Raw genomic sequence first — 23,151 nt, 5'->3', positions numbered from 1 at the left:
CTGATTGCGTCTCCACCACTGAGCTCACGGGTCCAGAATTTCAGGAGGATAATTTCATCAGGTTTTACACTTGCATTCTATTTACCTTTCAAGCCATTCCTTTGGGTTTATATTCAGATTTTAGAGACTGGGAGATAGAAGATAGATCACTACAGTTTCCTTTTGGTTTAAGAAGTGGGGGTCAACATTCACAGCAAACAGCTTAAGTTGTTCCTTTTCTCTCTTCAGAAGGAAACTCCTAGCCGAAGTGGGTTTTCATAGGAAAGATGTGAGTCTTCTCAGCTGTGTGTGGAGACACAGGCCTGACTCACTCGGTGTCGCTATGGAGGGCAAATCCCGCCCCGTGGAGAGTTCTCGTTCGGAGTTGAAGTTTTCATATCTTCCCTCGAACTCTCTGTCCGCTGGGGGGAATGTATTGTCCGCCACCCCAGCCGCCACTGGGAAGCTCCGTGAAAGGCTGTCGTTCAGTTCCCAGTCACAGAAGGCCTTTGTGAGCAGCAACTGGGCGGAAACGCCAAGTAGAGAGAGAAGAAATGAAAGCCCTCGCTTCCCGGGAAATGCGCTCACAAGCACTGCAGTGAAAGATCTGAGGAAGCACCCAGCTTCAGGAGATAACTTATCAAGAGAAGCCCAGACTTCCTGTGATATGGATGACTTTGACATAGATGACTTTGATGATGATGATGATGATGACTGGGAAAATATCATGAAGAACTTGCCAGCCAGCAAGGCTTCCACAGCCATCTACCCTCCCATCAGGGAAGGTGGGCCAGGGGGACCCCTGTCGGCCCAAACACACTGCCTTCCGGGGGTCTCCACTGCCCAGAGGAAACACTCAGAGTCAGTTCAGGACCACACTGGTAAGTTTAAAATACATTGAATACTTAAATATTATAGGAAAATAAAACTGTCCAAAATAGAAATTGTATAAGAAAAAGCACAGCAAGCCATCATTGCCTGAAAGCCACATTGTCTTATGCAAATTTGTACTGATAATATGAATTACAAATCACTATTTCAAAAGCAAGTTGCTCTTTTGTCTTTGCAGCAGCTGTAGTTTTATAAAATGTGTAATTATAGCCTATTGTAGTAAAGCTCCAAAGTCATTACAAGTGCGCTTTGCCTTTAGATGAACATTTTGAATCCCTAAAACAATAAAGCTCACAGAGACAAGTTTTTAATGGTTTGGGGATGCACAAGAAAGAAAAGATGAATGTTTAAGCTGAAGGTGTGTCTATTTTTGAATTCTGTGTTGATGAGAAATGAATATCAAGAAACATGTCTTGAAATGTTAAACTAGGGCAGTCTAAGGTTATGAAGTCAAGTTTCTGTTTCCGTTTTTGTTTTTGTTTTTTGGCCAGTCCTGGGGCTTGAACTTAGGGCCTGATCACTGTCCCTAAGCTCCTTTTGCTCTACTACTTGAGCCATAGTGCCACTTCTGGCTTTTTCTGTGTATGTGGTACTGAGGAATCGATCGCAGGGCTTCCTGCATGCTAGTCAAGCACTGTACACTAGGCCACATTTCCAGCCACTGAAGTCAAGTTTCTTTCTTTCTTTCTTTCTTTCTTTCTTTCTTTCTTTCTTTCTTATTTATTTATCTATCTATTTATTTTGGTCGATCGTGGGACTTGAACTCTTAAGTTCAAGGCTATCACCTTACCCCTGGAGCCACAGCCCTACTTCCAGTTTTCTAGTGGTTAATTGGAGATAAGAGTCTCATGGACTTTAGTGCCCTTAGTGCCTGGGCTGGCTTTGAATGGAGATCCTCAGATCTCAGCCTCCTGAGTAGCTGGGATGCCAAGGGTGAGCCGCCTCGCCCAGCTCACGTATCTTTTTTTTTTTTTTTTTGGCCAGTCCTGGGCTTGAGCTCAGGGCCTGAGCACTGTCCTTGGACTTTCTCAAGGCTAGAGCTCTACCACTTGAGCCTCAGCACCACTTCTGGCTTTTTTCTATATGTGGTACCAAGGAATTGAACCCGGGTCTTCATGCATGCTAGGCAAGCACTTTAACCACTAGGCCAAATTCCCAGCCCTAGCTCACGTTTCTTAAAGCCATCAGATTATTCCTTTGGGCCTAGACCCTACTCCCTGCTGGGTGCAGACAGTGTGTCCTGCGTGGCTTCTGGTACCACTATGGAACACCGCTCTGGAGCGCCCATGTAATGAGGAGTCCTGAGAGGAGCGAGCTAAGCTACTGAAGAGGGCTCTGACATAGCCAAAACTAATTTTAAAACCTTACATCAGCCCCATAAAGTTAACACTAGGTTGTTTTTACTGAAACTGAGTACATGCACAAACTTTTACGAAGTACAGTTCTCCTATTTTCGTCACGGATGATGTAATACCTGGGAGATGGTTCTTACAGTTATGCTATTGACCTTTAAAATAGCTGTTAATGGATTTATTTTGGTGTCATGTTAGTGTGTGTCATACTTGATGGCTGTAATTATCTTTGAGACAGTTGAGTGTTAGAGTGAGAGTAGCTGCCAGAGCGGGTGTGAGTACTTCTTGTTCCCTAGCCAGCCCGAGTCAACCACACTGAGGTTGCAGAGCCTAGGATGGGCTGGGGGGGATAAAGTACAGGAGGTGAAGGTCTCTGAGCCACTACCTGTGACACCATTCACAGAAATAGGGGAGCTAGATTGAGAGAAAAGCTGAGGAGGCTATTTTAAAACTTGAGCTGACTGTGAAAGCATTCCATAGGAACGTCTCAGAGGAGTTGAGGGGACAAAGCATTCCCATAGGAACATCTCAGAGGAGTTGAGGGGATGGCAGGAGGGAGCTCGGAGCCAGATTATTCCAAAGAAGACTGTGAAGTTAGGCCCAAGAGTCAGAAAAACCTTAAACTTAAGGGACAGGGTAAATGGAGCCAACAAAGGGAATTTAACTAAGTAAGGGGCTGGGAGTTTGGCCTAGTGGTTAAAGTGCTTGCCTAGCATGCATGAAGACCCGGTTTCGGTTCCTTGGTACCACATGCATAGAAAAAAGCCAGACGTGGTGCTGAGGCCCAAGTGTTAGAGCTCTAGCCTTGAGAAAGTCCAAGGACAATGCTCAAGCCCTGAGTTCAAGGCCAAATAAATAAATAAATAAATAAGCAAGCCAGTAAATAAGGCAAGTAGAAAACCCACAGTTGTCTTGAAGAAGAAAGGACTGGATTTTAGCCTGTAGGCTCTCTGGTGGCCTTGGGACCAGTTGACAGAGAAACTTCATGAGCAGTGTGTGGGCTATGGGGGCCTGACTCTCCAAGGAAAGGCCTAAGTGCCCACCTGTGTTGAATTAACACACCAAATTTTCTTAACATTGTTTTTGTAGACAAGTTGGCACAGAATTTTACCTCCAGAAACGCGAAACACGAATGCTTCCAAAGTCTTAATTTTCCTCATACAAAAGAAATGATGATGATTTTTCACAAGAAGTTTGGCCTACATAATTTTAGAACCAATCAGCTAGAGGCAATCAACGCGGCACTGCTCGGTGAAGACTGCTTTATCCTAATGCCCACTGGTACGTATTTTTAGATATGAATTGGCAGATGTTAAATGAACACCTAACACGGGATTCTTACCAGTTAGTGATCCTTTCATGCACAGAAAGAAAGTTTGCTCCCTCATGTCCTCTGCTTTCTGGTTGTTAGCATGGGAAGGTTTATAGCTCTTAAAGATTTTGAGCTCAGGGTTGGGAGTGTGACCTAGTGGTAGAGTACTTGCCTAGTATGCATAAAGTCCTGGATTACATTCCTCAGTGCCACATAAAAAAAGCCAGAAGTGAAGCCAGGTGCAGTGGCTCACGCCTGTAATCCTAGCTACTCAGCCGGTTGAGATCTGAGGATCAAGGTTTAAAGCCAGCCTGGGCACTAAAGGACCTGAGATTTATCTCCAATTAAACTCTAGAAAATAGGAAGTGGGGCTTGGCTCAAGGGTAGGGCAGTAACCTTGAGCTGAAGAGCTCAGAGACAACACCCAGGCCCCATGACCCCCCCCCCCACACACACACATACAAAAGCTGGAAGTGGCGCTGTGGCTCCAGTGGTAGAGTGCAAACTTTGAGCAAAAGAAGCTCTGGTAGAGTGCCTAGGCCCTGAGTTCAAGCCCCATGACTAACAAAAAAAAAGTTCCAACTCAGCCCAAAGTATTGACCCAATTTAGAATCTTTTTATGGAAGTCAATTTTCTCTCCTTCCCTCCTTCCTTCCCTGTCTCCCCCTCTTCCTTTGCTTCCTCTACTTCCTTCACATGTTCAGCAGTACTAAGGATTGGTCTCAAGGCCTCCTGTTTGCTAGGCAGACACTCCGTGGCTTTCTGGACACCTTTAGCATATTTTGCCCTGGTTAGTTTGGGGTTTTTTGGTCGTTTTTGTTTGTCAGTCAGTCATGGGACTTGAACTCTGGGCCTGGGCCCTGTCCCTGAGGTCTTCAGCTCAAAGTTTGCACTCTACCTATTTGAGCCACAACACCACTTTCAGTTTTCTGGTGGTTATTGGAGAATAAGAATCTCATGGAGCCTTGGCTGACTTCGAACCATAATCCTCGATCTTAACCTCCTGAGTAGATAGGATGACAGACATGAGCCAGTGTCTGGCTGCCTGGGTAGTTGTTTTTTTGTTTGTTTGTTTTTTTGATGGTCCTGGGGCTTCAGCTCAGGGCCTGAGCACTGTCCTTGAGCTTTTTCCTCAAAGCTAGCACTCTGTCACTTGAGCCACAGCACAACTTCCGGCTTTTTCTATGTATGTGGTACCAAGGAATCAAGCTCAGGTCTTTGTGTATGCTAGGCAAGCACTCTACCACCAGGCCAGACTGCTGGCCCTGCCTGGTTAGTTTTGGGAACAGTTTTTATTTTATTTCTTGACCAGGCTTCCCTGAACACACCGTTATCCTATCTAGGTTTCCATTATAACTGGAATGACAGGTGCGTGCCACCAGGACAGGCTTTTTCTGTTGAGTTGGGGTTCCCAGACTTTTTAGCTTGGATCCTAATCTCAGACATGGTACATACCTTACCACCATGCTCAGAAGTGGAGCAAGAAAGACACGCTAGAACCCCAGAATACACACACACACACACACACACACACACACACACACACACACACACACAAAAGCAGAACAAAAAATGGAGGCTAATGGATTTTTTTTCATCTTTTTTCTTTCAGGAGGTGGTAAAAGCTTGTGTTACCAGCTACCTGCCTGTGTTTCTCCTGGCGTCACTATTGTCATTTCTCCCTTGAGATCACTAATAGTAGATCAAGTCCAAAAGCTGACTTCACTGGATGTGAGTTATCACATACAAGCACCAATAAGAGTCTATAGAAGCAGTTAGCTTCAGTGCTGTAGACAGTATCTTTATGAGGTTGTTCACAAATGAGAGACTCGAGTGTGAGCTGCTCTTGTGACGTAGTTCAGTGGTGGTACACTAGCCTAGCAGGCACAGGGGAGTAGCTGTCCCAAGCAACCTTGGGAAGAAAGTCTGAGCAACTACGTCCAACATAACCTGGGGCTGGAAATGTGGCTCAGTGGTAGAGCACTATGTAAGCCAAGCAAGAGTGAGAGGCACTACCTCAAGCCCCAGTCCTGACACCCGCAAAAGAAGATACCGTGACTGTGCTTGAGATGTGTAAACCACAGTCCATTGATATAACTAGGTTTTCCTACTGCCGGGTCATCAGGATGCCCCCTCGTGCATGGCTGTGCGGGAGCTGAAGGAAGCTCCACGCCTGCATCTTGCTAGATCCTTCACATGGCCATCAGCGGGATGGGTGCAGGGTTAGGAGTGGCCCATCCTGACAAGACAACGGCTTTGCTGATCTCCCAAGGAGGGCGGTGCAGGGACAGCCACCACCCAGGCCCTGCAGCTCTGTGTGGTTCTTTCGTGGTCACTGCACCAAAGTCTCAAGGTGCATTTGCCTACAAACAACAGCTGTGTGTTAGGGCAGGACTCCTGAGTGCTGGACTCATGTTCTTTTACTTACAGATATAAGGAATGAAGGAAGTAAACAACAGGAAGCAGTTAGGATTTGGGGTATTGGGGGGGTGGAGGGGCAGTACTGGGGTTTAACCGTAGGCCCTTGCCTCTCTCTTGGCTTGCTTGCTTGGATGAGGCTCTACCACACGAGCTGTGGCAGGCTTAAAGCCCTGGGTTTTTTTTTTTAATTTATTTTAAATTTTGTTTGTTTGTTTTATTTCTTTTTTTTCGCCAGTCCTGGGCTTGGGCTCAGGGCCTGAGCACTGTCCTTGGACTTTCTCAAGGCTAGAGCTCTATTACTTGAGCCTCAGCACTACTTCCAGCTTTTTTCTATGTATGTGGGGTATCGAGGAATTGAACCCGGGTCTTCATGCATGCTAGGCAAGCACTCTACCACTAGGCCAAACTCCCAGCCCCTGTTTTTATTTTTTAAAATAGAGTCTTGAGACTTTTCTGCCTGGGCTTACTTCAAATAGCAATCCTCTAGACCTCAGCCCTCTGAGTGACTATAGGAGATTTGGGTTGTTGTTGTTGTTTTGTACTCTGCCATTAAGCCACATTCCTAGCCCTACAGGAGTTTTTTTTGTATCTCTCTAAGGTTTTAGTATATCTCAGACTGGCCTTTGTGCTCTCCTGCCTCCACGTCCTATGTGCTGGTTTTATAGTCGTGCATTACCATATCTGGCTGGGGAGGATATTTTGAATTATGGTTAATAATGACTTTTCTAAAATATGTACTGCCGCTTTGGTATAGTGAGAAGCATGCCATGTGTATGTGTATATGTATGTATGTGTATAGGGGGTTACATATACATGAATTTGTGATCTATATGGCCTTTCCAATATTTAAAATTTAAGTTTTCTACTGCCATTACATTTAGATTCCAGCTACGTATCTGACTGGTGATAAAACTGACTCAGAAGCTGCAAGTATTTACCTTCAGTTATCAAAAAAGGATCCAATTATTAAACTTCTCTATGTCACCCCAGAGAAGGTTTGTATTGATACCATTATTTTAAATGTAATATTACAGAACATATATGCTTTTTAAAACTCTGGCATAATTCTTTTTTTTTTTTTTTTTTTTGCCAGTCCTGAGTCCTGAACTCAGGATCTGGGCACTGTCCCTGAACTTCTTTTGCTCAAGGCTAGTGCTCTACCACCTTAAGCCACAGTACCACTTCTGGTTTTCTGGTGGTTCATTGGAGGTAAGAGTCTTATGAACTTCTCTGCCTGGCCTGGCTTTGAACTGCAATCCTTAGATCTCAGCCTCCTGGTACCTAGGATTACAGGAGTGAACCACCGGCACCTGGCCGTGGTAGTCTTTTAAGCCTGAATACTTGACTCTGCATTTCCTAAAAACAAGCAGTTCTCACATATGCCCTTACTCTAATTATCAAAGTCAGGAACTGTGTACTGCCGTTTCCCAGTGCAGTGACTGCCCCAGCAATATTGTAGCAGAAGAAAATCCCACTTCAGCCCCTTTTATCTCGGGATTTCAAAGCATGAAGTCCAGTTTTGAGCACGGTCCTCAGTTTGCGTCTATCTTCTGTCCCCTCATTTCATCCAAGTCCTTCACTTTGGCAGGAACACCCCCGAAGTGACCAGTCTCGTGCATCCTCGCAAGAGGCACTTGGCACTGACTCATCTCTTCCTGCTGATGTCCGTCGGCTGATGGCTTGGTTAGGGAAGTTCCTGCCAGAGCACAGCAGACGCTGGCTCGTGTTTCCACCTTCTTAGTTAGTTATTGAGCATCCACTCAGCGGCTGTTTTACCGTGATACTGGCCGTATTTTGGATCCACTGATCTAGTTGGTATTTTACCATAAGGAAAACTGTGCCTTGTATACCAGCTATTAGTCTATGTGATAGGTGCTCATAGAGTCTTCATTGGTTTGGCAGGTTACAGTCAGTTCTCTCATTATGGATTGTGGTTTCCCAGATCGGGCTGGCTTCCACGTCCCTGTCACCTGGCAGGTAGGCAAGCCGGTGACTGCTGGCCTGCAGTGCTTCTGGGGCCTGTTGGGGACAACTCCTTGAAGTGCCTCATCGCACACATCTGTATGCGAGCCCGTTGTCTCCCCAAACCACACACATGCACATGGCACGCTGCTAGTCCCGTCACCAGTGCTGTTGAAGCAGAAGAATGTTTGTTCTAGCACCACTGATCTAAGGAGTAAACTGTAGAACAAGGGCCAACATTTTCATGCGTCTCTTTTGCCATTTCCTGTTATTTCTACTATTCTCTCTGAACCAGTTTCCTATGACATTTTTAATACAGTTTGAGTGAAACTAGAGAGCAAAGACATTGAGTGAGGCCATGTGTTTGAATATCACTTGTGTTGCCCATCTAGGTCTGTGCAAGTAACAGGCTGATTTCCACTCTGGAGAATCTGTATGAGAGGAAGCTCTTGGCACGTTTTGTCATCGACGAAGCACATTGTGTCAGTCAGGTAAACCCTCCCTCCTGTCTCTGAGTCAGTGCATACTGTCAGCCCCCGTGGAGTGACCCATTCTGTGGAGAGTAACATGGTTCTTAGCCCGGGTTCATACAGAAACGCCTAAATAGGGCCGGGGGTTTGGCCTAGTGGTAGAGTGCTTGCCTAGCATGCACGAAGACCAGGTTTGATTCCTCAGCACCACATACATAGGGGGAAAAAAAAGCTGGAAGTGGTGTTGTGGCTCAAGGGTAGAGCACTAGCCTTGAAAAAGTCCAAGGACAGTGCTCAGGCCCTGAGCTCAAGCCCACAACTGGGGAAAGAAAAAAAACAAAAACAGAAAACAGAATGCCCAAATAACTGAAAAGCCCTGTTTTTCTCCAACTAGTGGGGACATGACTTCCGTCAGGATTACAAAAGAATGAACATGCTCCGCCAGAAGTTTCCCTCGGTCCCCGTGATGGCGCTCACGGCCACCGCCAACCCCAGGGTGCAGAAGGACATCCTCACTCAGCTAAAGATCCTCAGCCCTCAGGTGTAAGTTGCCCGGGCCCCGGCCCGCACAGCATGCCAGGCACTGCTCTTGGCACTTCATGTGGCGTTTTATGCACATGGCACAAGCCTTAGGAAATGTGTGTCCTGTCACCTTGTTTGACAGATGAAGAAAAGGAGGCATCGAGACATGAACTTGCGGAAGTTTGGTAGTTAGCAAGTATTGGGGGCGTGGCTTAAGCCTCTAACCCCTTTAGTTTCTATTCCAAAATGTAAAAACCAAAAGTAGTGACTGGAGATGAAGACACAGATTACGTGGACTCGGAAGGCAATGTAGAATATCATGTCATAGTGAAAACAGGAGCAGTAGGAGTGGTCAGAGGACAGTTTACGAGGAAAGCAGGTATTACAGGAGGGGTGATTTCCTGAAAGGTTTTGACAGCTACGTTTAGACGCAGTAGATTGCACCCACTTATGTAATGGAGGTGCTTCTGGTTTGTTCATGGGCAGTATGACCATCACCATTGCTAACTTTAGTACATTTCTGACTCTTAAAAGATCCCAATACCCGCTACCAGCTGGTCCCCTCCCTCTCCCGCCCTCAGCAGTCCCCCAGCCACTTTCTGCCTTGTCCTTCTTTGCCTGGTCTGCACATACCACATAGAGGTTGAGAAGTGTTTTAGATCTGAAGTTTTTCGGATTTTTCGGATCGATATAGTGAGGCATCTCATTGAGAATGTGCCCTTAGCCCAAATGTGTCATAAGTACAGATCTACAAAGTAGTTGCATGATGTGTTTTAGTGTAGCTGGGTTTTGACCACCACGTGTCATCTGGTCAGGTATGGATTTCACTGCTTTTAGGGTACCTGAGCACTAGGCCTTGCTCTGCCCTTGAGTGCTCTGCACTTGAGCCACAGCACCACTTTCGGCTTTTTCTGTCTATGTGGTACAAGGGATCGAACTCAGGGCTTCCTGTATGCTAGGAGAGCATGCTACCACTAGGTTACATTCCCATCCCCGAAAAGTTCTCCCCCCGCCCCCCACTGTCCTTGGGCTTTCTCAAGGCTAGAGCTCTACCACTTGAGCCACAGTACCACTTCTCTGGACTGAATTCTTCAGCTCATCAGTTGTCATGTAGAATTGGTTATATGTACAGGTGTGTGTGTTTCTTGAACTTTTGCTGTTCCCCAGGGCTCAAACTGATCCTCCTGCCTCAGTTTCTCAAGTTGCTGGGACCATAGTTAGATACCCCCATGCCCAGCTTACATATATTCTGACATAATTTTTTTTTCCATTTCCTAGAATTCAGTTCCATATTATTCTATATGGCCAGAAGTTTAACATAATTTTAGGCATAAATTTTGGTGTTTATTTTAATGAAATAGGACCTTTTGTTTTTTCGGTTAGTTCATATATGTGCAGATGAATCAGTACTTATTTCTTTTATATAAATGTCAGCACTGAGAAATGTTACTTACATAAACACGAATGGGAGTGAAAGGCGTTTTTTTTTATAGCAGTAACACTCAATTATTTGAATTCCTCTGAAGTATATGCCAAAATTACATCATGATCTGTCATGAGAAATTATTCTTAATGATCTGTCAGCTGACATCTCAATTAGATCCTTCAACTTTTGTGGGAGGCAAACTTAGACACTATTTGACTGGCAAAACAAGCAATATCATTATGCATATATGCTTTAAAAGCTTTACTGGAATTTATTTAATGACTGTGAGGTTCTTACTATGCTTTCGACAAGGACCCTATACCCTGTGTCCAGTGTCTTTGGAACAGTTGGGGAAATCAGATTGTTTGTTTGTTGTTAGTTATGGCTCTTGAACTCAGGGCCTAGACACTATCCTTGCTCTTTTTTGCTCAAGGCTAGTGCTCACCAACTTAGAGACACAGCTTCAGTTCAGTTTTTAGTTGATTAAGAAATAAGAATCTCATGACCTTGCCGGTAGGCACGCAGTGACTCACACCTTTAATCCTACCTACTCTGGAGGCTGAGATATAAGGATTACAGTTCAAACCCAGCCTGGGCACTAAAAAGTCCATGAGACTCTTATCTCCAATTAATCACCAGAAAACTGGAGTAAGGCAATAGCCTTGAGCTCAGGGGCAGCGCCCAGGCCAAGGGATAGGGCAGTAGCCTTGAGCCGAAGAGTTCAGGGACAGCACCCAGGCCCAGAGTTCAAGACCCATGACCAAAAAATAAAAATAAAAAATAACCTTTCCTGCCTGATTGGCTTTGAACCATCATACTCGGATCTCAGCCTCCTCAGTAGGTAGGATTACAAGCATGAGCCACCCAACACCTGGCTCCAAATGTGTTTTTGACAAGGTACTTTCATTGTGTGATGTGTTATTAAATGTCATTTTGTCAAAACGTTGTGGCTGTATGTTGGCTCACTGAAATGCTTAGAAATGCTGCCGTGTAACCTAATTAGGGAGTCAGTCCCTGCTAGCAAACCCGTCAGCCAGGTAGATCGATGTCCTTACAGTGAAAGATTCTGGCTTGATTTCACTTTGTATGACCTTATAGCAGTGGTCCTGATTCTGAAAGCAGAAGCTGAGCACTGCCTAACTCCAGATGCTCATGGAGCACTTTCCAGTAGCACAAGTTAGACATGCGTGGCCTGGAAATGTTTGCCTTTTCTTGAAAGCCTTACGCATGTCACATCCCCAAATACAGGATCCTCACTAGGGCCTCATGTCATGTCCCCATTTATAGATCAGGCAGGCTACTCACTCCCCACAGTGCTGGGATTGCAGGTGAGTACCGCCATACCAGGCTAACGGTTTACCACTTGGCAGCGTTCAGTACAACCTTAGTCGAGGTATAATGGAATCCAGCATTGTTTGGTCATGCCCAAATAAGCTCAAATAATTTCAGGAATTTTGTCAGGCCTGCAGTTTCCTTTGCTGTAGCAGTGACTGTATTTTCTTGTAATAACTTGATCTTATGTTTGCCACTTCTTTTAGGTTTAGCATGAGCTTTAACAGGCACAATCTGAAATACTACGTATTACCGAAAAAGCCTAAAAAAGTAGCATTTGATTGCTTGGAGTGGATCAGGAAGCATTACCCATGTGAGTCGGCCATGTGATGAATGCTGCATATTATGATACCACTAAGTTGTTATTTATAGAGCAGTATCTGGAACCTCAGTTCTCTCAAACCCCGTGAGATAACAATAAACCCTGCCACCTGTATTATAATCCTCTGGCTTCCCTTTGTTCAGTGCCTCCACCCTGTGTTTCCTGTGTGTAGTATTAGCTGCGGTGGCACTCGGGTGCAGAGTACTTTCTTCTCTGTCATGAGCAATTCCCCCATAGCCTTTTATACTCTCCTGCCTTAATCATTCCCCTTCTGTTGCCCATTAATGTAAATCCTTGTACCACTTAATCTCCCAGGTTAGTTTCCTGGGGAGAAAACAGACTTACAAGGATTTCCTAGACTCTGGCTAGGCCTGGCCCTTGGTCATGCGCCTGGAGGTCACGCTTCCTTCCAGGTGACTAAGGTGGTTTCCTGCTGAGGAGCTGGAGTGACCCAGCTCAGGGCTGCTGGGTCTGGGGCCAGCCAGCCTTCTTTCCAGGGTGGGAATTCCGTGTGGTGTCTTGTCCTGTGTGGTGCGACACCTGGGCTCCATGTGCTCTTCTCTCCTTGCAGATGACTCGGGGATCATCTACTGCCTCTCCAGGCGGGAGTGTGACACCATGGCCGACACGCTCCAAAAGGACGGCCTCGCTGCGCTGGCTTACCACGCTGGCCTCAGCGATGCTGCCAGGGACGAGGTGCAGCACAAGTGGATCAATCAGGACGGCTGCCAGGTGATGCGCTCAGACATAAGCAGCTGGAAGGGGCAGGCCATAGAGTGCAGAGCTCTGAATCAGTGAGAGAGTGAGTAACTTGAGAGAAAGAAGACAAAAATTGAAGGGGGAGGGCCGGGAGCCTGGCCTAGTGGTAGAGCGTTCACCTAGCATGCACGAAGCCCTGGGTTCCATTCCTTGGTACCACATAAGTGGAAAAAGCCAGAAGTGGTGCTGTAGCTCAGGTGGTTGAGCGCTAGCTTTGAGTACAAAGTGGCTCAATGACAATGCCCAGGCCTTGAGTTCAAGCCCAGAACTGGCAAAAAAAAAAAGCCAAGTGAGAGAGTGCTGGGCCCTGAGGCCCCAGTACAGCACCAAGGAAACAATAAACAAAAGGAACCACAGCTTGGTTGTTTTCCTCCAAGAGGATGATTGTTGGCTAAAGTTTTCGAAACAGAGATAAAGAGGGAAGTTGCAGTTCAACAAAGCCACTTGTCCTAGGGGAGAAATGAGAGCTTGCAGAAAGAGGTGGCATCCCTGGAGGTCTGCCTGCCATGTGATTGCTGGATCTTGGGGGCTGGAGGCCCGCAGGCCTCATCCTGGAGCTGTGGGCGGGTAACTCGGCCTCACTAGCAGCCGCAGGAGACTTTCTCTCCCGGAAGAGTTCCTTTAAACCAAATGACATAAATTTAGATAAACAGGCCCCCGCCGTGCCCCGTGTTGATCTACAGGCCCAGTAGTTTGCAGGGCCTCTGGTGCCCAGACTGCTGAAATCATGTCATTAGCCTCAGTCTGCTTACCAGATACTTCTGTTGCTTTTGAAATACTGTTCTTACAGTAGCAATTCATTTTGTTTAGGTGCTAAAAAAAGACTTGCTGCTTTATTTGTATAATATAATTTTGCTTGAGGTACAACATTTTGGTCTGGGTTAAATAGATCCTAAATTTGCGAGTGAAAGTGAGTGGTCTCACTCCTGAAGTCCAGCGACCCCATGCTGAAAGCACCATGTACGTCATCTGGGCCTGTTGGATGGTCCCCAGCCTTTTCATTTTTTGGCATAAGCAGCCCCTTGGGCTTTTATCTAGTTTCCACTAAGATTTCATAAGCTTTGACTGTGAAATCTGCTGTTGAAGACAAAAAAAAAAAAAAGAAGCTGGGTATGATCAGCCAGTGACCCGGACCCGGAGCTGAAGCAGGCACCATGCCTGTGCGCCTCGGAGCCAAGGAGCAGGTCCTGGCTGCATGGTGTCAGCAGCGCCCCCACACCCCAAGTCAGGACCTGCCCGGGATCTGGCTGCCGCCCGTGGTAACACCACGCAGGAAAGGGCTGCCGGTCCTGAGAGGATTCATCGTCGCAGGTTTTAATGGAAGTGCCAGTTATCAATAGGAGAATAGAAAGGCGCGGTCCTGAGCGGGTTGCATGAAGTGAGTTTTATGGTAACAGGGGGACTGGGCTTTGGGAAGCGTCTGTTGCTAGTGTGTGTGTGTCTGACAAGCTTTGACTTTACCCCAGGTTATCTGTGCGACGATTGCATTTGGAATGGGCATCGACAAACCAGATGTGCGGTTTGTGATCCATGCGTCTCTCCCTAAGTCTGTGGAGGGCTACTACCAAGAGTCTGGCAGGGCCGGAAGAGATGGGGAGATATCTCACTGCCTGCTTTTCTACACCTATCATGACGTGACCAGACTGAAGAGGCTTATCCTGAGTAAGTCAGGCTCTGCTGGAGGCTTCTGCCATTTGTTCTTGAGAGTCATCCACTCTTGCTGTTGCAGTACTCTGGGTCCTACTTTCCTTATATAGTTAAAGAAAAATAGAGCTGCTCACATAGAGTGGAAATTTTACTTCACTTTTGCCATCTAAGTGGTAGGTGCTTGTTATGTAAACTTAAATAGTACAGATGTGTACAAAGCAGACAATTTTCAAACCATGCCTTGTAATCTTGCCCTTGGTATCCTTCTAGACCTAGCTTTCTCGTGCATCCTTGCATATAATATATATTTCAAACAAAGATTAAAAAGGAGAAAATGACGGATTCTCGCATATCACCATCCAGCCCCGCTTAAGAAATAAAACAAGCTGGGCGCCGGTGGTTTTCGCCTATAATCCTCACTCCTCGGGAGGCTGAGCTCAAGGATGGGAAAAAAAAGGAAGAGAGAGGGAGAGGGAGAAAATCAGGTGCAGTGGCACATGCCTGAGCACAGCTACTGTGGAGCTGAAGCCGGTGTTCAATTGGGTGCAGGAGTTGAGGAAATGCTGCCTGGGCAGCACAGTAAGAAACAAAGGAAGCCACCAGCAGAGGTGAGGAGAGGTCTTCAGTGCCCTCAGACTTCCACTCTGTCCCATCCCCAGAAGGACATGGCTACCCATGGATTGCCTTCGTTTCTACCTTGTGACCGTGGGGGGGGTGACTGCTGGAACAGCTGGTATCCAGCCAGCTCAGTGTGCAGTGCGTGGTAGGAGAGGAGAAGCTGGGGCCCTGCCACGTGGTGTTGGGCTCGGCAGTCCCGCAGAGCCTCGCCTGTGCTGTGTGGTCCCTCTGTGCATTGACTCCTTCCCACCATTTACCTCTCAAGAAGGAGAAGGTTCTGTGAACTTAATATTGCCTTTATGTTCCTCTCTAGTGTCCTGTATAATGTGTAAATTTTATTACACTTATCTCTTCCAGTGGAAAAAGATGGAAACCGTCACACAAGAGAAACCCATTTCAATAATTTGTATAGCATGGTACATTACTGCGAAAATATAACTGAATGCAGGAGAATACAGCTTTTAGCTTACTTTGGTGAAAATGGGTTTGACCCTCATTTTTGTAAGAAATACCCAGATGTTTCTTGTGACAACTGCAGTAAGACCAAGGTAAAATAAGAAAATGTAAAATTCACTACTAGTTAAGAAAATTGGCAACATATTCTTTTGATTTAAAACAATAAGTACAACTTAGAAATTGGTGGGGGGTTTTTTGTTTGTTTTGTTTTTGTGTTTTGGGTCAATTATGGGGCTTGAACTCTGGGCTTAGGCTCTGTGCTCTTCAGCTCAAGGCTAGCACTCTACCACTTTGAGCCACAGCACCACTTCCGGTTTTCTGGTGGTTAATTGGAGGTAAGAGTCTCATGGACTTTCATGTTTAGGCTGGCTTTGAACTGTGATTCTTAGCTCTCAGTCTCCTGAGTAGCTAGAATTTACAGGTTTTAGCCACCGGCATCCAGTGAGATAGCTTTTCTTTAGAATTCAAAGCCTGCAAGAAAATGTACTGGTCCTCTACCTGTCCAAATTATCGAAGTTATTTTTGTGCACTGCTGATGGTAAAATTGATATTTCAGAAATACCATTAATACATCAAAAAGATGCAAGGTAAGTAGATGAGAATGTTCTGAATTCCTAAATAGCCTATATTTAGAAATCTTATTTTCATAAGAGCAATAATAATATGTACTGTTTCAGTTCAAATCATTTGAATTACTTGGAGTTTTATTGAGGAGGGGTATTTTTTTCTATAAAGAATAATGAGCAAACATAATAGTAATGTATACTAAACACCAGAGGCTCAGGCCTGTTATCGTAGCTACTCAAGAGGCTGAGCCAAAAACAAAACAAAACAAAAAAACAATAGCTAAAAGCAGGAGGCCCTGAGCTCATATCCCAGTGCCAGTACAAAAAAGAAAGAAAGAAGAAAAGCAGAAAAAAGTGTAGCTGAACCAGGCAGGCAGTGTGTGGTACCTGGAGGTGGAGGTAAGAGGATTTTGGTCAAAGGTAGCCCAGATTCAGTGTGAGAGTCTAAAAGCAGACAGGCTCAAGTGGTGTATCTGTGAGCCTAGCAAGTCCCCCAGCCCAGAGTGCTGTCAGGTAGCTGACAGATGAAAAAAGTGTCTGGAATCACAGCAGATCATTCTAGAACTTAGACTAGAGGAAACATGTATAACTCCTTGGGTTTTTGTCTTGCTTTTAGGAGGACAATGAATGGTAGGTTTACCATAGTCGATATTAAACTCTGGTGGTCAAAGTATTGTTGTGGCAATTATAGGAAAAGGTGTTCTTTTTGTTTATATATAGGATTATAAAACAAGAGACGTGACTGATGATGTGAAAAATATTGTGAGATTTGTTCAAGGGCATAGTTCATCACAAGGAGTTAGAAGCACAGGTCCTTCTGGAAGATTCACTATGAACATGCTGGTTGACATTTTCCTGGGTAACTTGTCTGTCTTACTGTTTGAAGTTACTCCTGTTTGTTTGTTTGTTTGTTTTAATAAGTTGGGCCCTGGTGGCTTATCCTATAATCCTAGCTGTTCAGGAGGCTGAGATCTGAGGATCCCAGTTTGAAAGCAGCTGGCAGGGGCTGGGTGGGGGAAGGAGTCCATGAGATTCTTGTTTCCATTTGACCAGCAAAAGTCAGAATGTGATTCAAGTAGTAGAGCACCAGCCTTGGGTGAAAAAACTACTGGCACCAAAGGAAACAAAATGTGTGAGATTTGAGATTACCAAGAGAAAAGTCGTAACAGAAAAAGCTCTTCTCCACACTCTTTGACTCAGTGATGGGACTTACAAATCAATCTGACAAAAGATAGAGTAGCTTGAGAAGAAACCAACTTGTGTGTGCAGAAATTCAGACACAAAAATGATGACCCAGAGGGGGGCATTTGGAATGTAGAACTCATATGCTAGAGAGAGAGAGAGAGAGAGAGAGAGAGAGAGTTCACACACATGCACATACACATGAGCATCTAAAAACTGGGCCTTGTACACATCGGCAAGTATTCTCCTACTTGAGCCACTCCCCAGACCTTTTTGCTTTAGTTACTTTGCAGTCGGGGGTCTCCTGGGTGGGCATGGACAAGAGTCTGCACAGCCACCTCCTGAGAAGCTGGCCCGTGGACCATCCTTGTAGGGCATGGAGAGATGTAGGACTTCAGGGAACGCAGTTGACTTTGGGAAGGGAAAGAAGCCCTTGGGAGACTGGATGAGCACTAGGGTCCGGGTGAGTGTGGTCTGGAGACCTCGCTGCTGCTTAGAGGGTCCCTGCCTTTCCAGCCGGGGCCTGAGAAGAGAACTCTTCTCAGTTCTTTTTGGAGGCTCTGCTTTTGGGACAGCTAATAAAAATGTTTCAGGAACTGAAATGCCTTCTGCTCAGAATAATTTTTATGCCACTGTGGTATATTCTGAACCACTTCGGAGGCCATCTGAAAAATTTAGAAAGGAAAAAACAGGAACTAAAACCAGACTGACATGAGATTAGTATCAGCAGCCCTGGAGACAAGAGACTAAAGAAGAGCACGCCTGTCACACAGACGGCCTGTGGCCCACTGAGACGCGCAGTCTAGCACTGCAGAATGTAGCCACATTCCAGGTGAAAGCACTGAGACTCCGGGGGAAAAGTTATGCCAGAAAGCCAGCCAGCACTAGGGAGACTGAAGCTGGAAGATCAAGAATGGAGGCCAGCTACACAGACCCTATCTCCAAAAAAAAAAAAGAGCAGTACATCTGTGCTTACTCATCTACCTTTTTGTACCTTGTTAGGGAGCAAGAGTGCGAAGATTCAATCAGGTATATTTGGAAAGGGGTCTGCTTATTCACGTCACAATGCCGAAAGGCTTTTTAAAAAGCTGATTCTAGACAAGATATTGGACGAAGACTTGTACATCAATGCCAATGACCAGGCAATCGCCTATGTGATGCTGGGGACCAGAGCCCATGCTGTGCTAAGTGGACACTTAAAGGTATGCCAGTGCTCACCTGATACTGTCTGACAGGCGTAGATCAGAGTTACCACGGCTGAGTTCACAGAAAACCTAGCTATCTGTCCTGTGGGAGTGTGTATAAGCCCATCTTAACGTCTCTTTGTTGTTGTTATTCCAGTACTAGAGCTTGAACTCAGAGCCTCACACTTTTCTAACATATGAACCATGTTTCCACTTCTGGCTTTTTGCTGGTTGGAGTAAAAGTCTCTAATATTTGTCTGGCTTCCAACCAGGACCCTAAGAGCCCAGCCTCCTGAGTAGCTAGGATTACAGGTGTGAGCCACTACACCCAGCTAGAAAGACACCTTAAAAAGAAGCCAGGAGTCCAGTCCCCCGCATAACTAAATCCAGTCAGCCCGGTGGGTCATCAGATCTGTAAGCGTCTGCTCGTTGCGGAGGCAGGGCAGAGTCCTGGAGAGGAGGGTGGCATGCAGCCCGGTCCATCCGAAGGCAGCCTTGCCTGGGTACAGGTGCGTGTCTCCACCCACGTCGGGGATTTCTCTCCCCAGGTCAGCTTCATGGAAACAGAAAACAGCAGCAGTTTGAAGAAACAAAAAGCTTTAGTGGCCAAAGTGTCGCAGCGGGAGGAGGTGGTGAAGAAATGCCTTGGCGAGCTCACGGAGGTGTGCAAGTCCCTGGGGAAGATCTTCGGCGTCCATTACTTCAACATCTTCAACACAGCCACGCTCAAGAAGCTCGCGGGTAGGTGTGAGGTCGCCGGCTGCTGCTCGGCCCGCCTGCGATGGGATTTTGTTCCTCACTGGTTACTTCTTGCTTCTCACAGTGGCCCACCGGAACCACAACCCCCCCCCCCTCCTTTTAGGCTTCCTCTTGATGCCTGTCCCCCTAGAACTAGCTTTTCTCCCTACAGACCAAGTCTCATGAATTTTTCTTGCCCAGGCTACCTGGAACTTGAGTCTTCCAGTTGCAGCCTCCTGGACGTGAGATGACAGGCACACACAATTGCCCTTGGCTGCAACTTGACACTGGGTCTTGCTTTTCTGTCCAGGCTGGCCTGGAGCTACTTCCCCTCCTTTTGGGCATGTGTTGCCGCCCCCCACCCCTGCCTACACACACACACACACACACACACACACACACACACATAGCTGGAATTACAGGTGTGTGCTTGGCTTACTTACATTTCTTTTGAGAGGTCCCATTATCCACCCCAGGCTGACCTCAGACCCGTGATCCACCTTCCTCTACCCCATGAGTGCTAGGATTAGAGACGTGGCCACCACACCCAGCTGCTAGGGGCCTTTGAAATGATAAATGTGTGATAATTACTTTCCTCTAATCTCTGGGCTGAAAACTCAGAGAAACCATTCAGACTGGTTCTTGAGATAAAAATATAATGCCTTAAGATGCAGTTTCTCTATGTGGGATAATTTTCATTTTATACTTTGCTCTAAAGCTGAATGTTAAGCTATGAATAACTGCAATCTATAAAGCCAGATGTCAATTATTTGTATTGAGCACTTGCCTGCCTTATAATGTTTAGCTATTTATGTACAAATGTCATTGCAATGAAGAACTAAGCTCCCTATGAAAAGAGATAGATGCTTCTTGAATCTGGATCTAGCATACTGCTGTGTATTTAAGAAATACTTGATGGGAGCCAGGAGTTTGGCCTAGTGGTAGAGTGCTTGCCTAGCATACATAGAAAAAGCTGGAAGTGGTGCTGTGATTCACGTGGTAGAATGCTAGCCTTGAGAAAACCCAAAGACAGTGCACAACCCTGAGGTTAAACTCCAGGACTGGCAAATAAAAAGGAAGAAAGAAAGACAGACTCGATAATCTGTGTTATTTCTGTGGGGGGTTGAGATGGCTCCACTCAGGGATTTCAGCAGTAAAGTTTTGGACTCTTAAGTTCACGTAGCTGATTGGCGTGCATACACCTCTCTTCTTTTGGGAAGTAGCATCTTTTGGCTCAGCTTCTGTGCTGTTTTGTGACAGTAGGTTCCGGAGGTGGTGGCAGAGCCTCTGGTAACCAAAATTACAGCCCTAGCCCACCATTCTGTCTCAACGGCAGTGCTTTCGGGTGGCACCCAGGTGCCAGCTCGAGGCTGCTCCCCTGTCTCCCAGTGACAAAAGTGTAATATTGCTCCATCTTCTCCAGGCAGCACTCAGACAAGAGATCGTGGTCGTCTTCTCAGAGGTGACATTTGATTCATGCCAGACTTAGTCTCTGTTGTTTTGATAGCCCTGGGATTTCACTCAAGGACATGGACCATATAGCCAGCCCTCTTTGTTTTAGTTATTTCTCAGTTTTCCATTTCCCCTGCTGGGCCTGGATGACCACCCCCCACCCCCAGCGTTTTTGTTTGTTGAGATGGGGTCTTACGGGCTTTTGCCTGGAGTGGCCTGAGCGTCCCTGCTCCTGACCTCAGCTCCTGTGGTAACGAGGGTCGCGGGTGTGAGCCGATAGTCTTTGAGGACATTCTGTGTGGTAGTCACAGTACTAATAGTGCAGTTCCTTTTTTGGCCTCCCAACATTAATAACGGTGACTGAGTCTGGGTGCTGGTGGCTGCACATGTATTCCTAGCTACTCAGGAGGCAGAGATCTAAGGATGGCGGCTTGAAGCCAACCCTGGCAGAAAAGCCCATGGGACTCTCGGGAGTGGCACTGTGGCTCCAGTGGTAGAGCGCCAGCCTTGGAAGACTGCCAGCCATTTCTGCTCGCCTCCCTCCCTCCTAAGCCCTCTGCGTCACAGTCTATCACTTTTTCTGTGAACATCGGAGTGACCAAATGTCACAGGGTAGAAAGATTGGAACTCCACGCTCAGCTCCAGCTAGCTGTATAGGAATCCTTCCCCAAAGCCAGGGTAGCCATGGATCCTACAAAGCCAGCCTCAGGTCCTCGCTAGCCCTCTCTTCTCCATCCTACTTGATCCTGCCATGGCAACACCAGGCTGTCCCTTCCTACCGTCCGTTTCCTATACTGCAGGCAAAGCAACCTCAGAATGACAGGCTTGCTCAGCTACAAGTTGGATGTCTTTTTCTCCACAGAGGTGTTGGCCTGCCTGCTTGTTTTCTCTCCCAACATGCTGCGCGTGGTTCTGCTGCCTTGCATGGACAGTGCACTTCTGGAGGGAGGGGGAGTTAGAGGTAGAAGAAAGTGTGGATTTTGTCAGCAAATAGAGGAGGGACAGAAGTCTTGTAGGTAGCTCGACCAGTCTTAGCAGTGGGGATGTGAGCTATGTGTGCCCAGGGCCCAGGGTCCTGTGCCCTTGGCTGCCTCCCTGCTCCCGCCTAGAAGAGGCACTTTTGCTGCTGGAATTGGGTGGAGGGCCTGACCTTAGGGCCTGTCTATGCCTCCATGGTGCTGAGTTTGCCTTTTAGAAAAGTGGCCTGCGTGCCCAGTGCTGAGTAGTTAGCTGGCACCTAACAGATGTGAGCTGAGTGCGTGCATTGCCTGGACGCCATGGTTTTCTATAGATGGTCATTTAAATTCTCAATGTTATGTCCTTGCACAGAGTCTTTATCTTCTGATCCTGAGGTTCTGCTTCAAATTGATGGTGTTACTGAAGACAAGCTGGAAAAATATGGCGCAGAAATAATTCCGATACTGCAGAAGTACTCCGAGTGGACCTTACCAGGTTCAGTATCCAGCCAAGCGTGTCTTCTCAGAGCCTTTGAACGTTCAGGGTGATCTCACTAGGTAGAACGGTGTGGGCTCCAGGGGTGCCTCTCCTCCCTACGCTTCGTCACACTGGCGTTCACGTCCTGGATGGCAGGCACCTCGTGGAGGGCACTGGCATTTAGGTTCCTGAATACGCCGGTCACTGGAGTGACCCAGATGGAGACCTTTGGCCCAGGTGGAAAGCACTGACCAAGGGAAACCTGAGACCGGTCATCGTGTTGTAGGAGGCAGGGGAGCAGCAGCAGTGAGCCCTCCCCTGCCATCGGGGCTGGCAGTGCCACCCCGCTCACCAGCCCGTTCAGGGCTTGCCCACTCCTGTCAGATGTGACGTCTCCTCACAGTGCTTTTCACCATTAACCGATGCTGAAGAGTAGGCTTTCCATCCATCCTTTGTTTGGTATCCGTCCATTGAAAGCCGTGTTCTAAATACAGTAGACAGTCTAGGTGGGAAGTTGACATTTGACTTGTTAGTCCATTCTCGCTTATCAAGGGCCTTGCGTACACGCTCTGTCTGTCACAATTCCACCTCATCCTAGCCTGCTTTCCAGGGGAGGAGAGCCACGTGGCAAGATGGCAGAGCCCAGCACCCCTGCTGCGTGCCCTCCCGCAGGAGGCTTCGCCTACAGAAGGAAATGACCAGGCCTAAGGCTCATGCCTTGGATGTAAATACCTGTGGAACCACACATCACCAGGGCACCCTTTCTTTTTTTTTTTTTTTTTTTTTGCCAGTCCTGGGCTTGGGCTCAGGGCCTGAGCACTGTCCTTGGACTTTCTCAAGGCTAGAGCTCTACCACTTGAGCCTCAGCACCACTTCCAGCTTTTTTCTATGTATGTGGTAACGAGGAATCGAACCCGGGTCTTCATGCATGCTAGGCAAGCACTCTACCACTAGGCCAAACTCCCAGCCCCAAGGGCAACCTTTCATTGTGCCTGTTTCCTGCAAGATTTGTGAAATGTTCACAACAATTATGCAAAGTAAGTTTTGTTTATGGAGAATAAAATGGGTTAGAAATATTTTGATGCCCCCCCTTTTCATATAATTTTTATTGTAATTAATGGAAGGG

The 23,151-nt window shown here is 46.7% G+C and overlaps 1 protein-coding gene across 2 annotated transcripts in view; it reads left to right on the top strand.

The window, feature by feature from the left end:
• Blm (BLM RecQ like helicase) overlaps window positions 1–23,151 on the top strand; it is a 40,509-nt gene that overhangs the window by 12,897 nt on the left and 4,461 nt on the right. For both annotated transcript variants that reach the window (XM_090321606.1, XM_090321605.1), the window contains 14 exons: window positions 229–860; window positions 3,312–3,503; window positions 5,147–5,265; window positions 6,837–6,950; window positions 8,310–8,408; window positions 8,782–8,930; window positions 11,874–11,980; window positions 12,561–12,721; window positions 14,215–14,410; window positions 15,371–15,561; window positions 16,756–16,894; window positions 18,220–18,419; window positions 18,950–19,142; window positions 21,921–22,043. In XM_090321606.1, the coding sequence (XP_090177732.1) occupies window positions 229–860; window positions 3,312–3,503; window positions 5,147–5,265; window positions 6,837–6,950; window positions 8,310–8,408; window positions 8,782–8,930; window positions 11,874–11,980; window positions 12,561–12,721; window positions 14,215–14,410; window positions 15,371–15,561; window positions 16,756–16,894; window positions 18,220–18,419; window positions 18,950–19,142; window positions 21,921–22,043 (2,615 nt within the window). The remainder of the gene's footprint in view (window positions 1–228; window positions 861–3,311; window positions 3,504–5,146; window positions 5,266–6,836; window positions 6,951–8,309; window positions 8,409–8,781; window positions 8,931–11,873; window positions 11,981–12,560; window positions 12,722–14,214; window positions 14,411–15,370; window positions 15,562–16,755; window positions 16,895–18,219; window positions 18,420–18,949; window positions 19,143–21,920; window positions 22,044–23,151) is intronic.

This window comes from Megascapheus bottae, chromosome 30 (assembly GCF_031878675.1).
Source record: "Megascapheus bottae isolate mThoBot1 chromosome 30, mThoBot2.hap1, whole genome shotgun sequence".
Taxonomy (NCBI): Eukaryota; Metazoa; Chordata; class Mammalia; order Rodentia; family Geomyidae; genus Megascapheus; species Megascapheus bottae.
The sequence above is the reverse complement of the archived record's forward strand: the minus strand, read 5'-3'. Positions and strand labels throughout refer to the sequence as shown.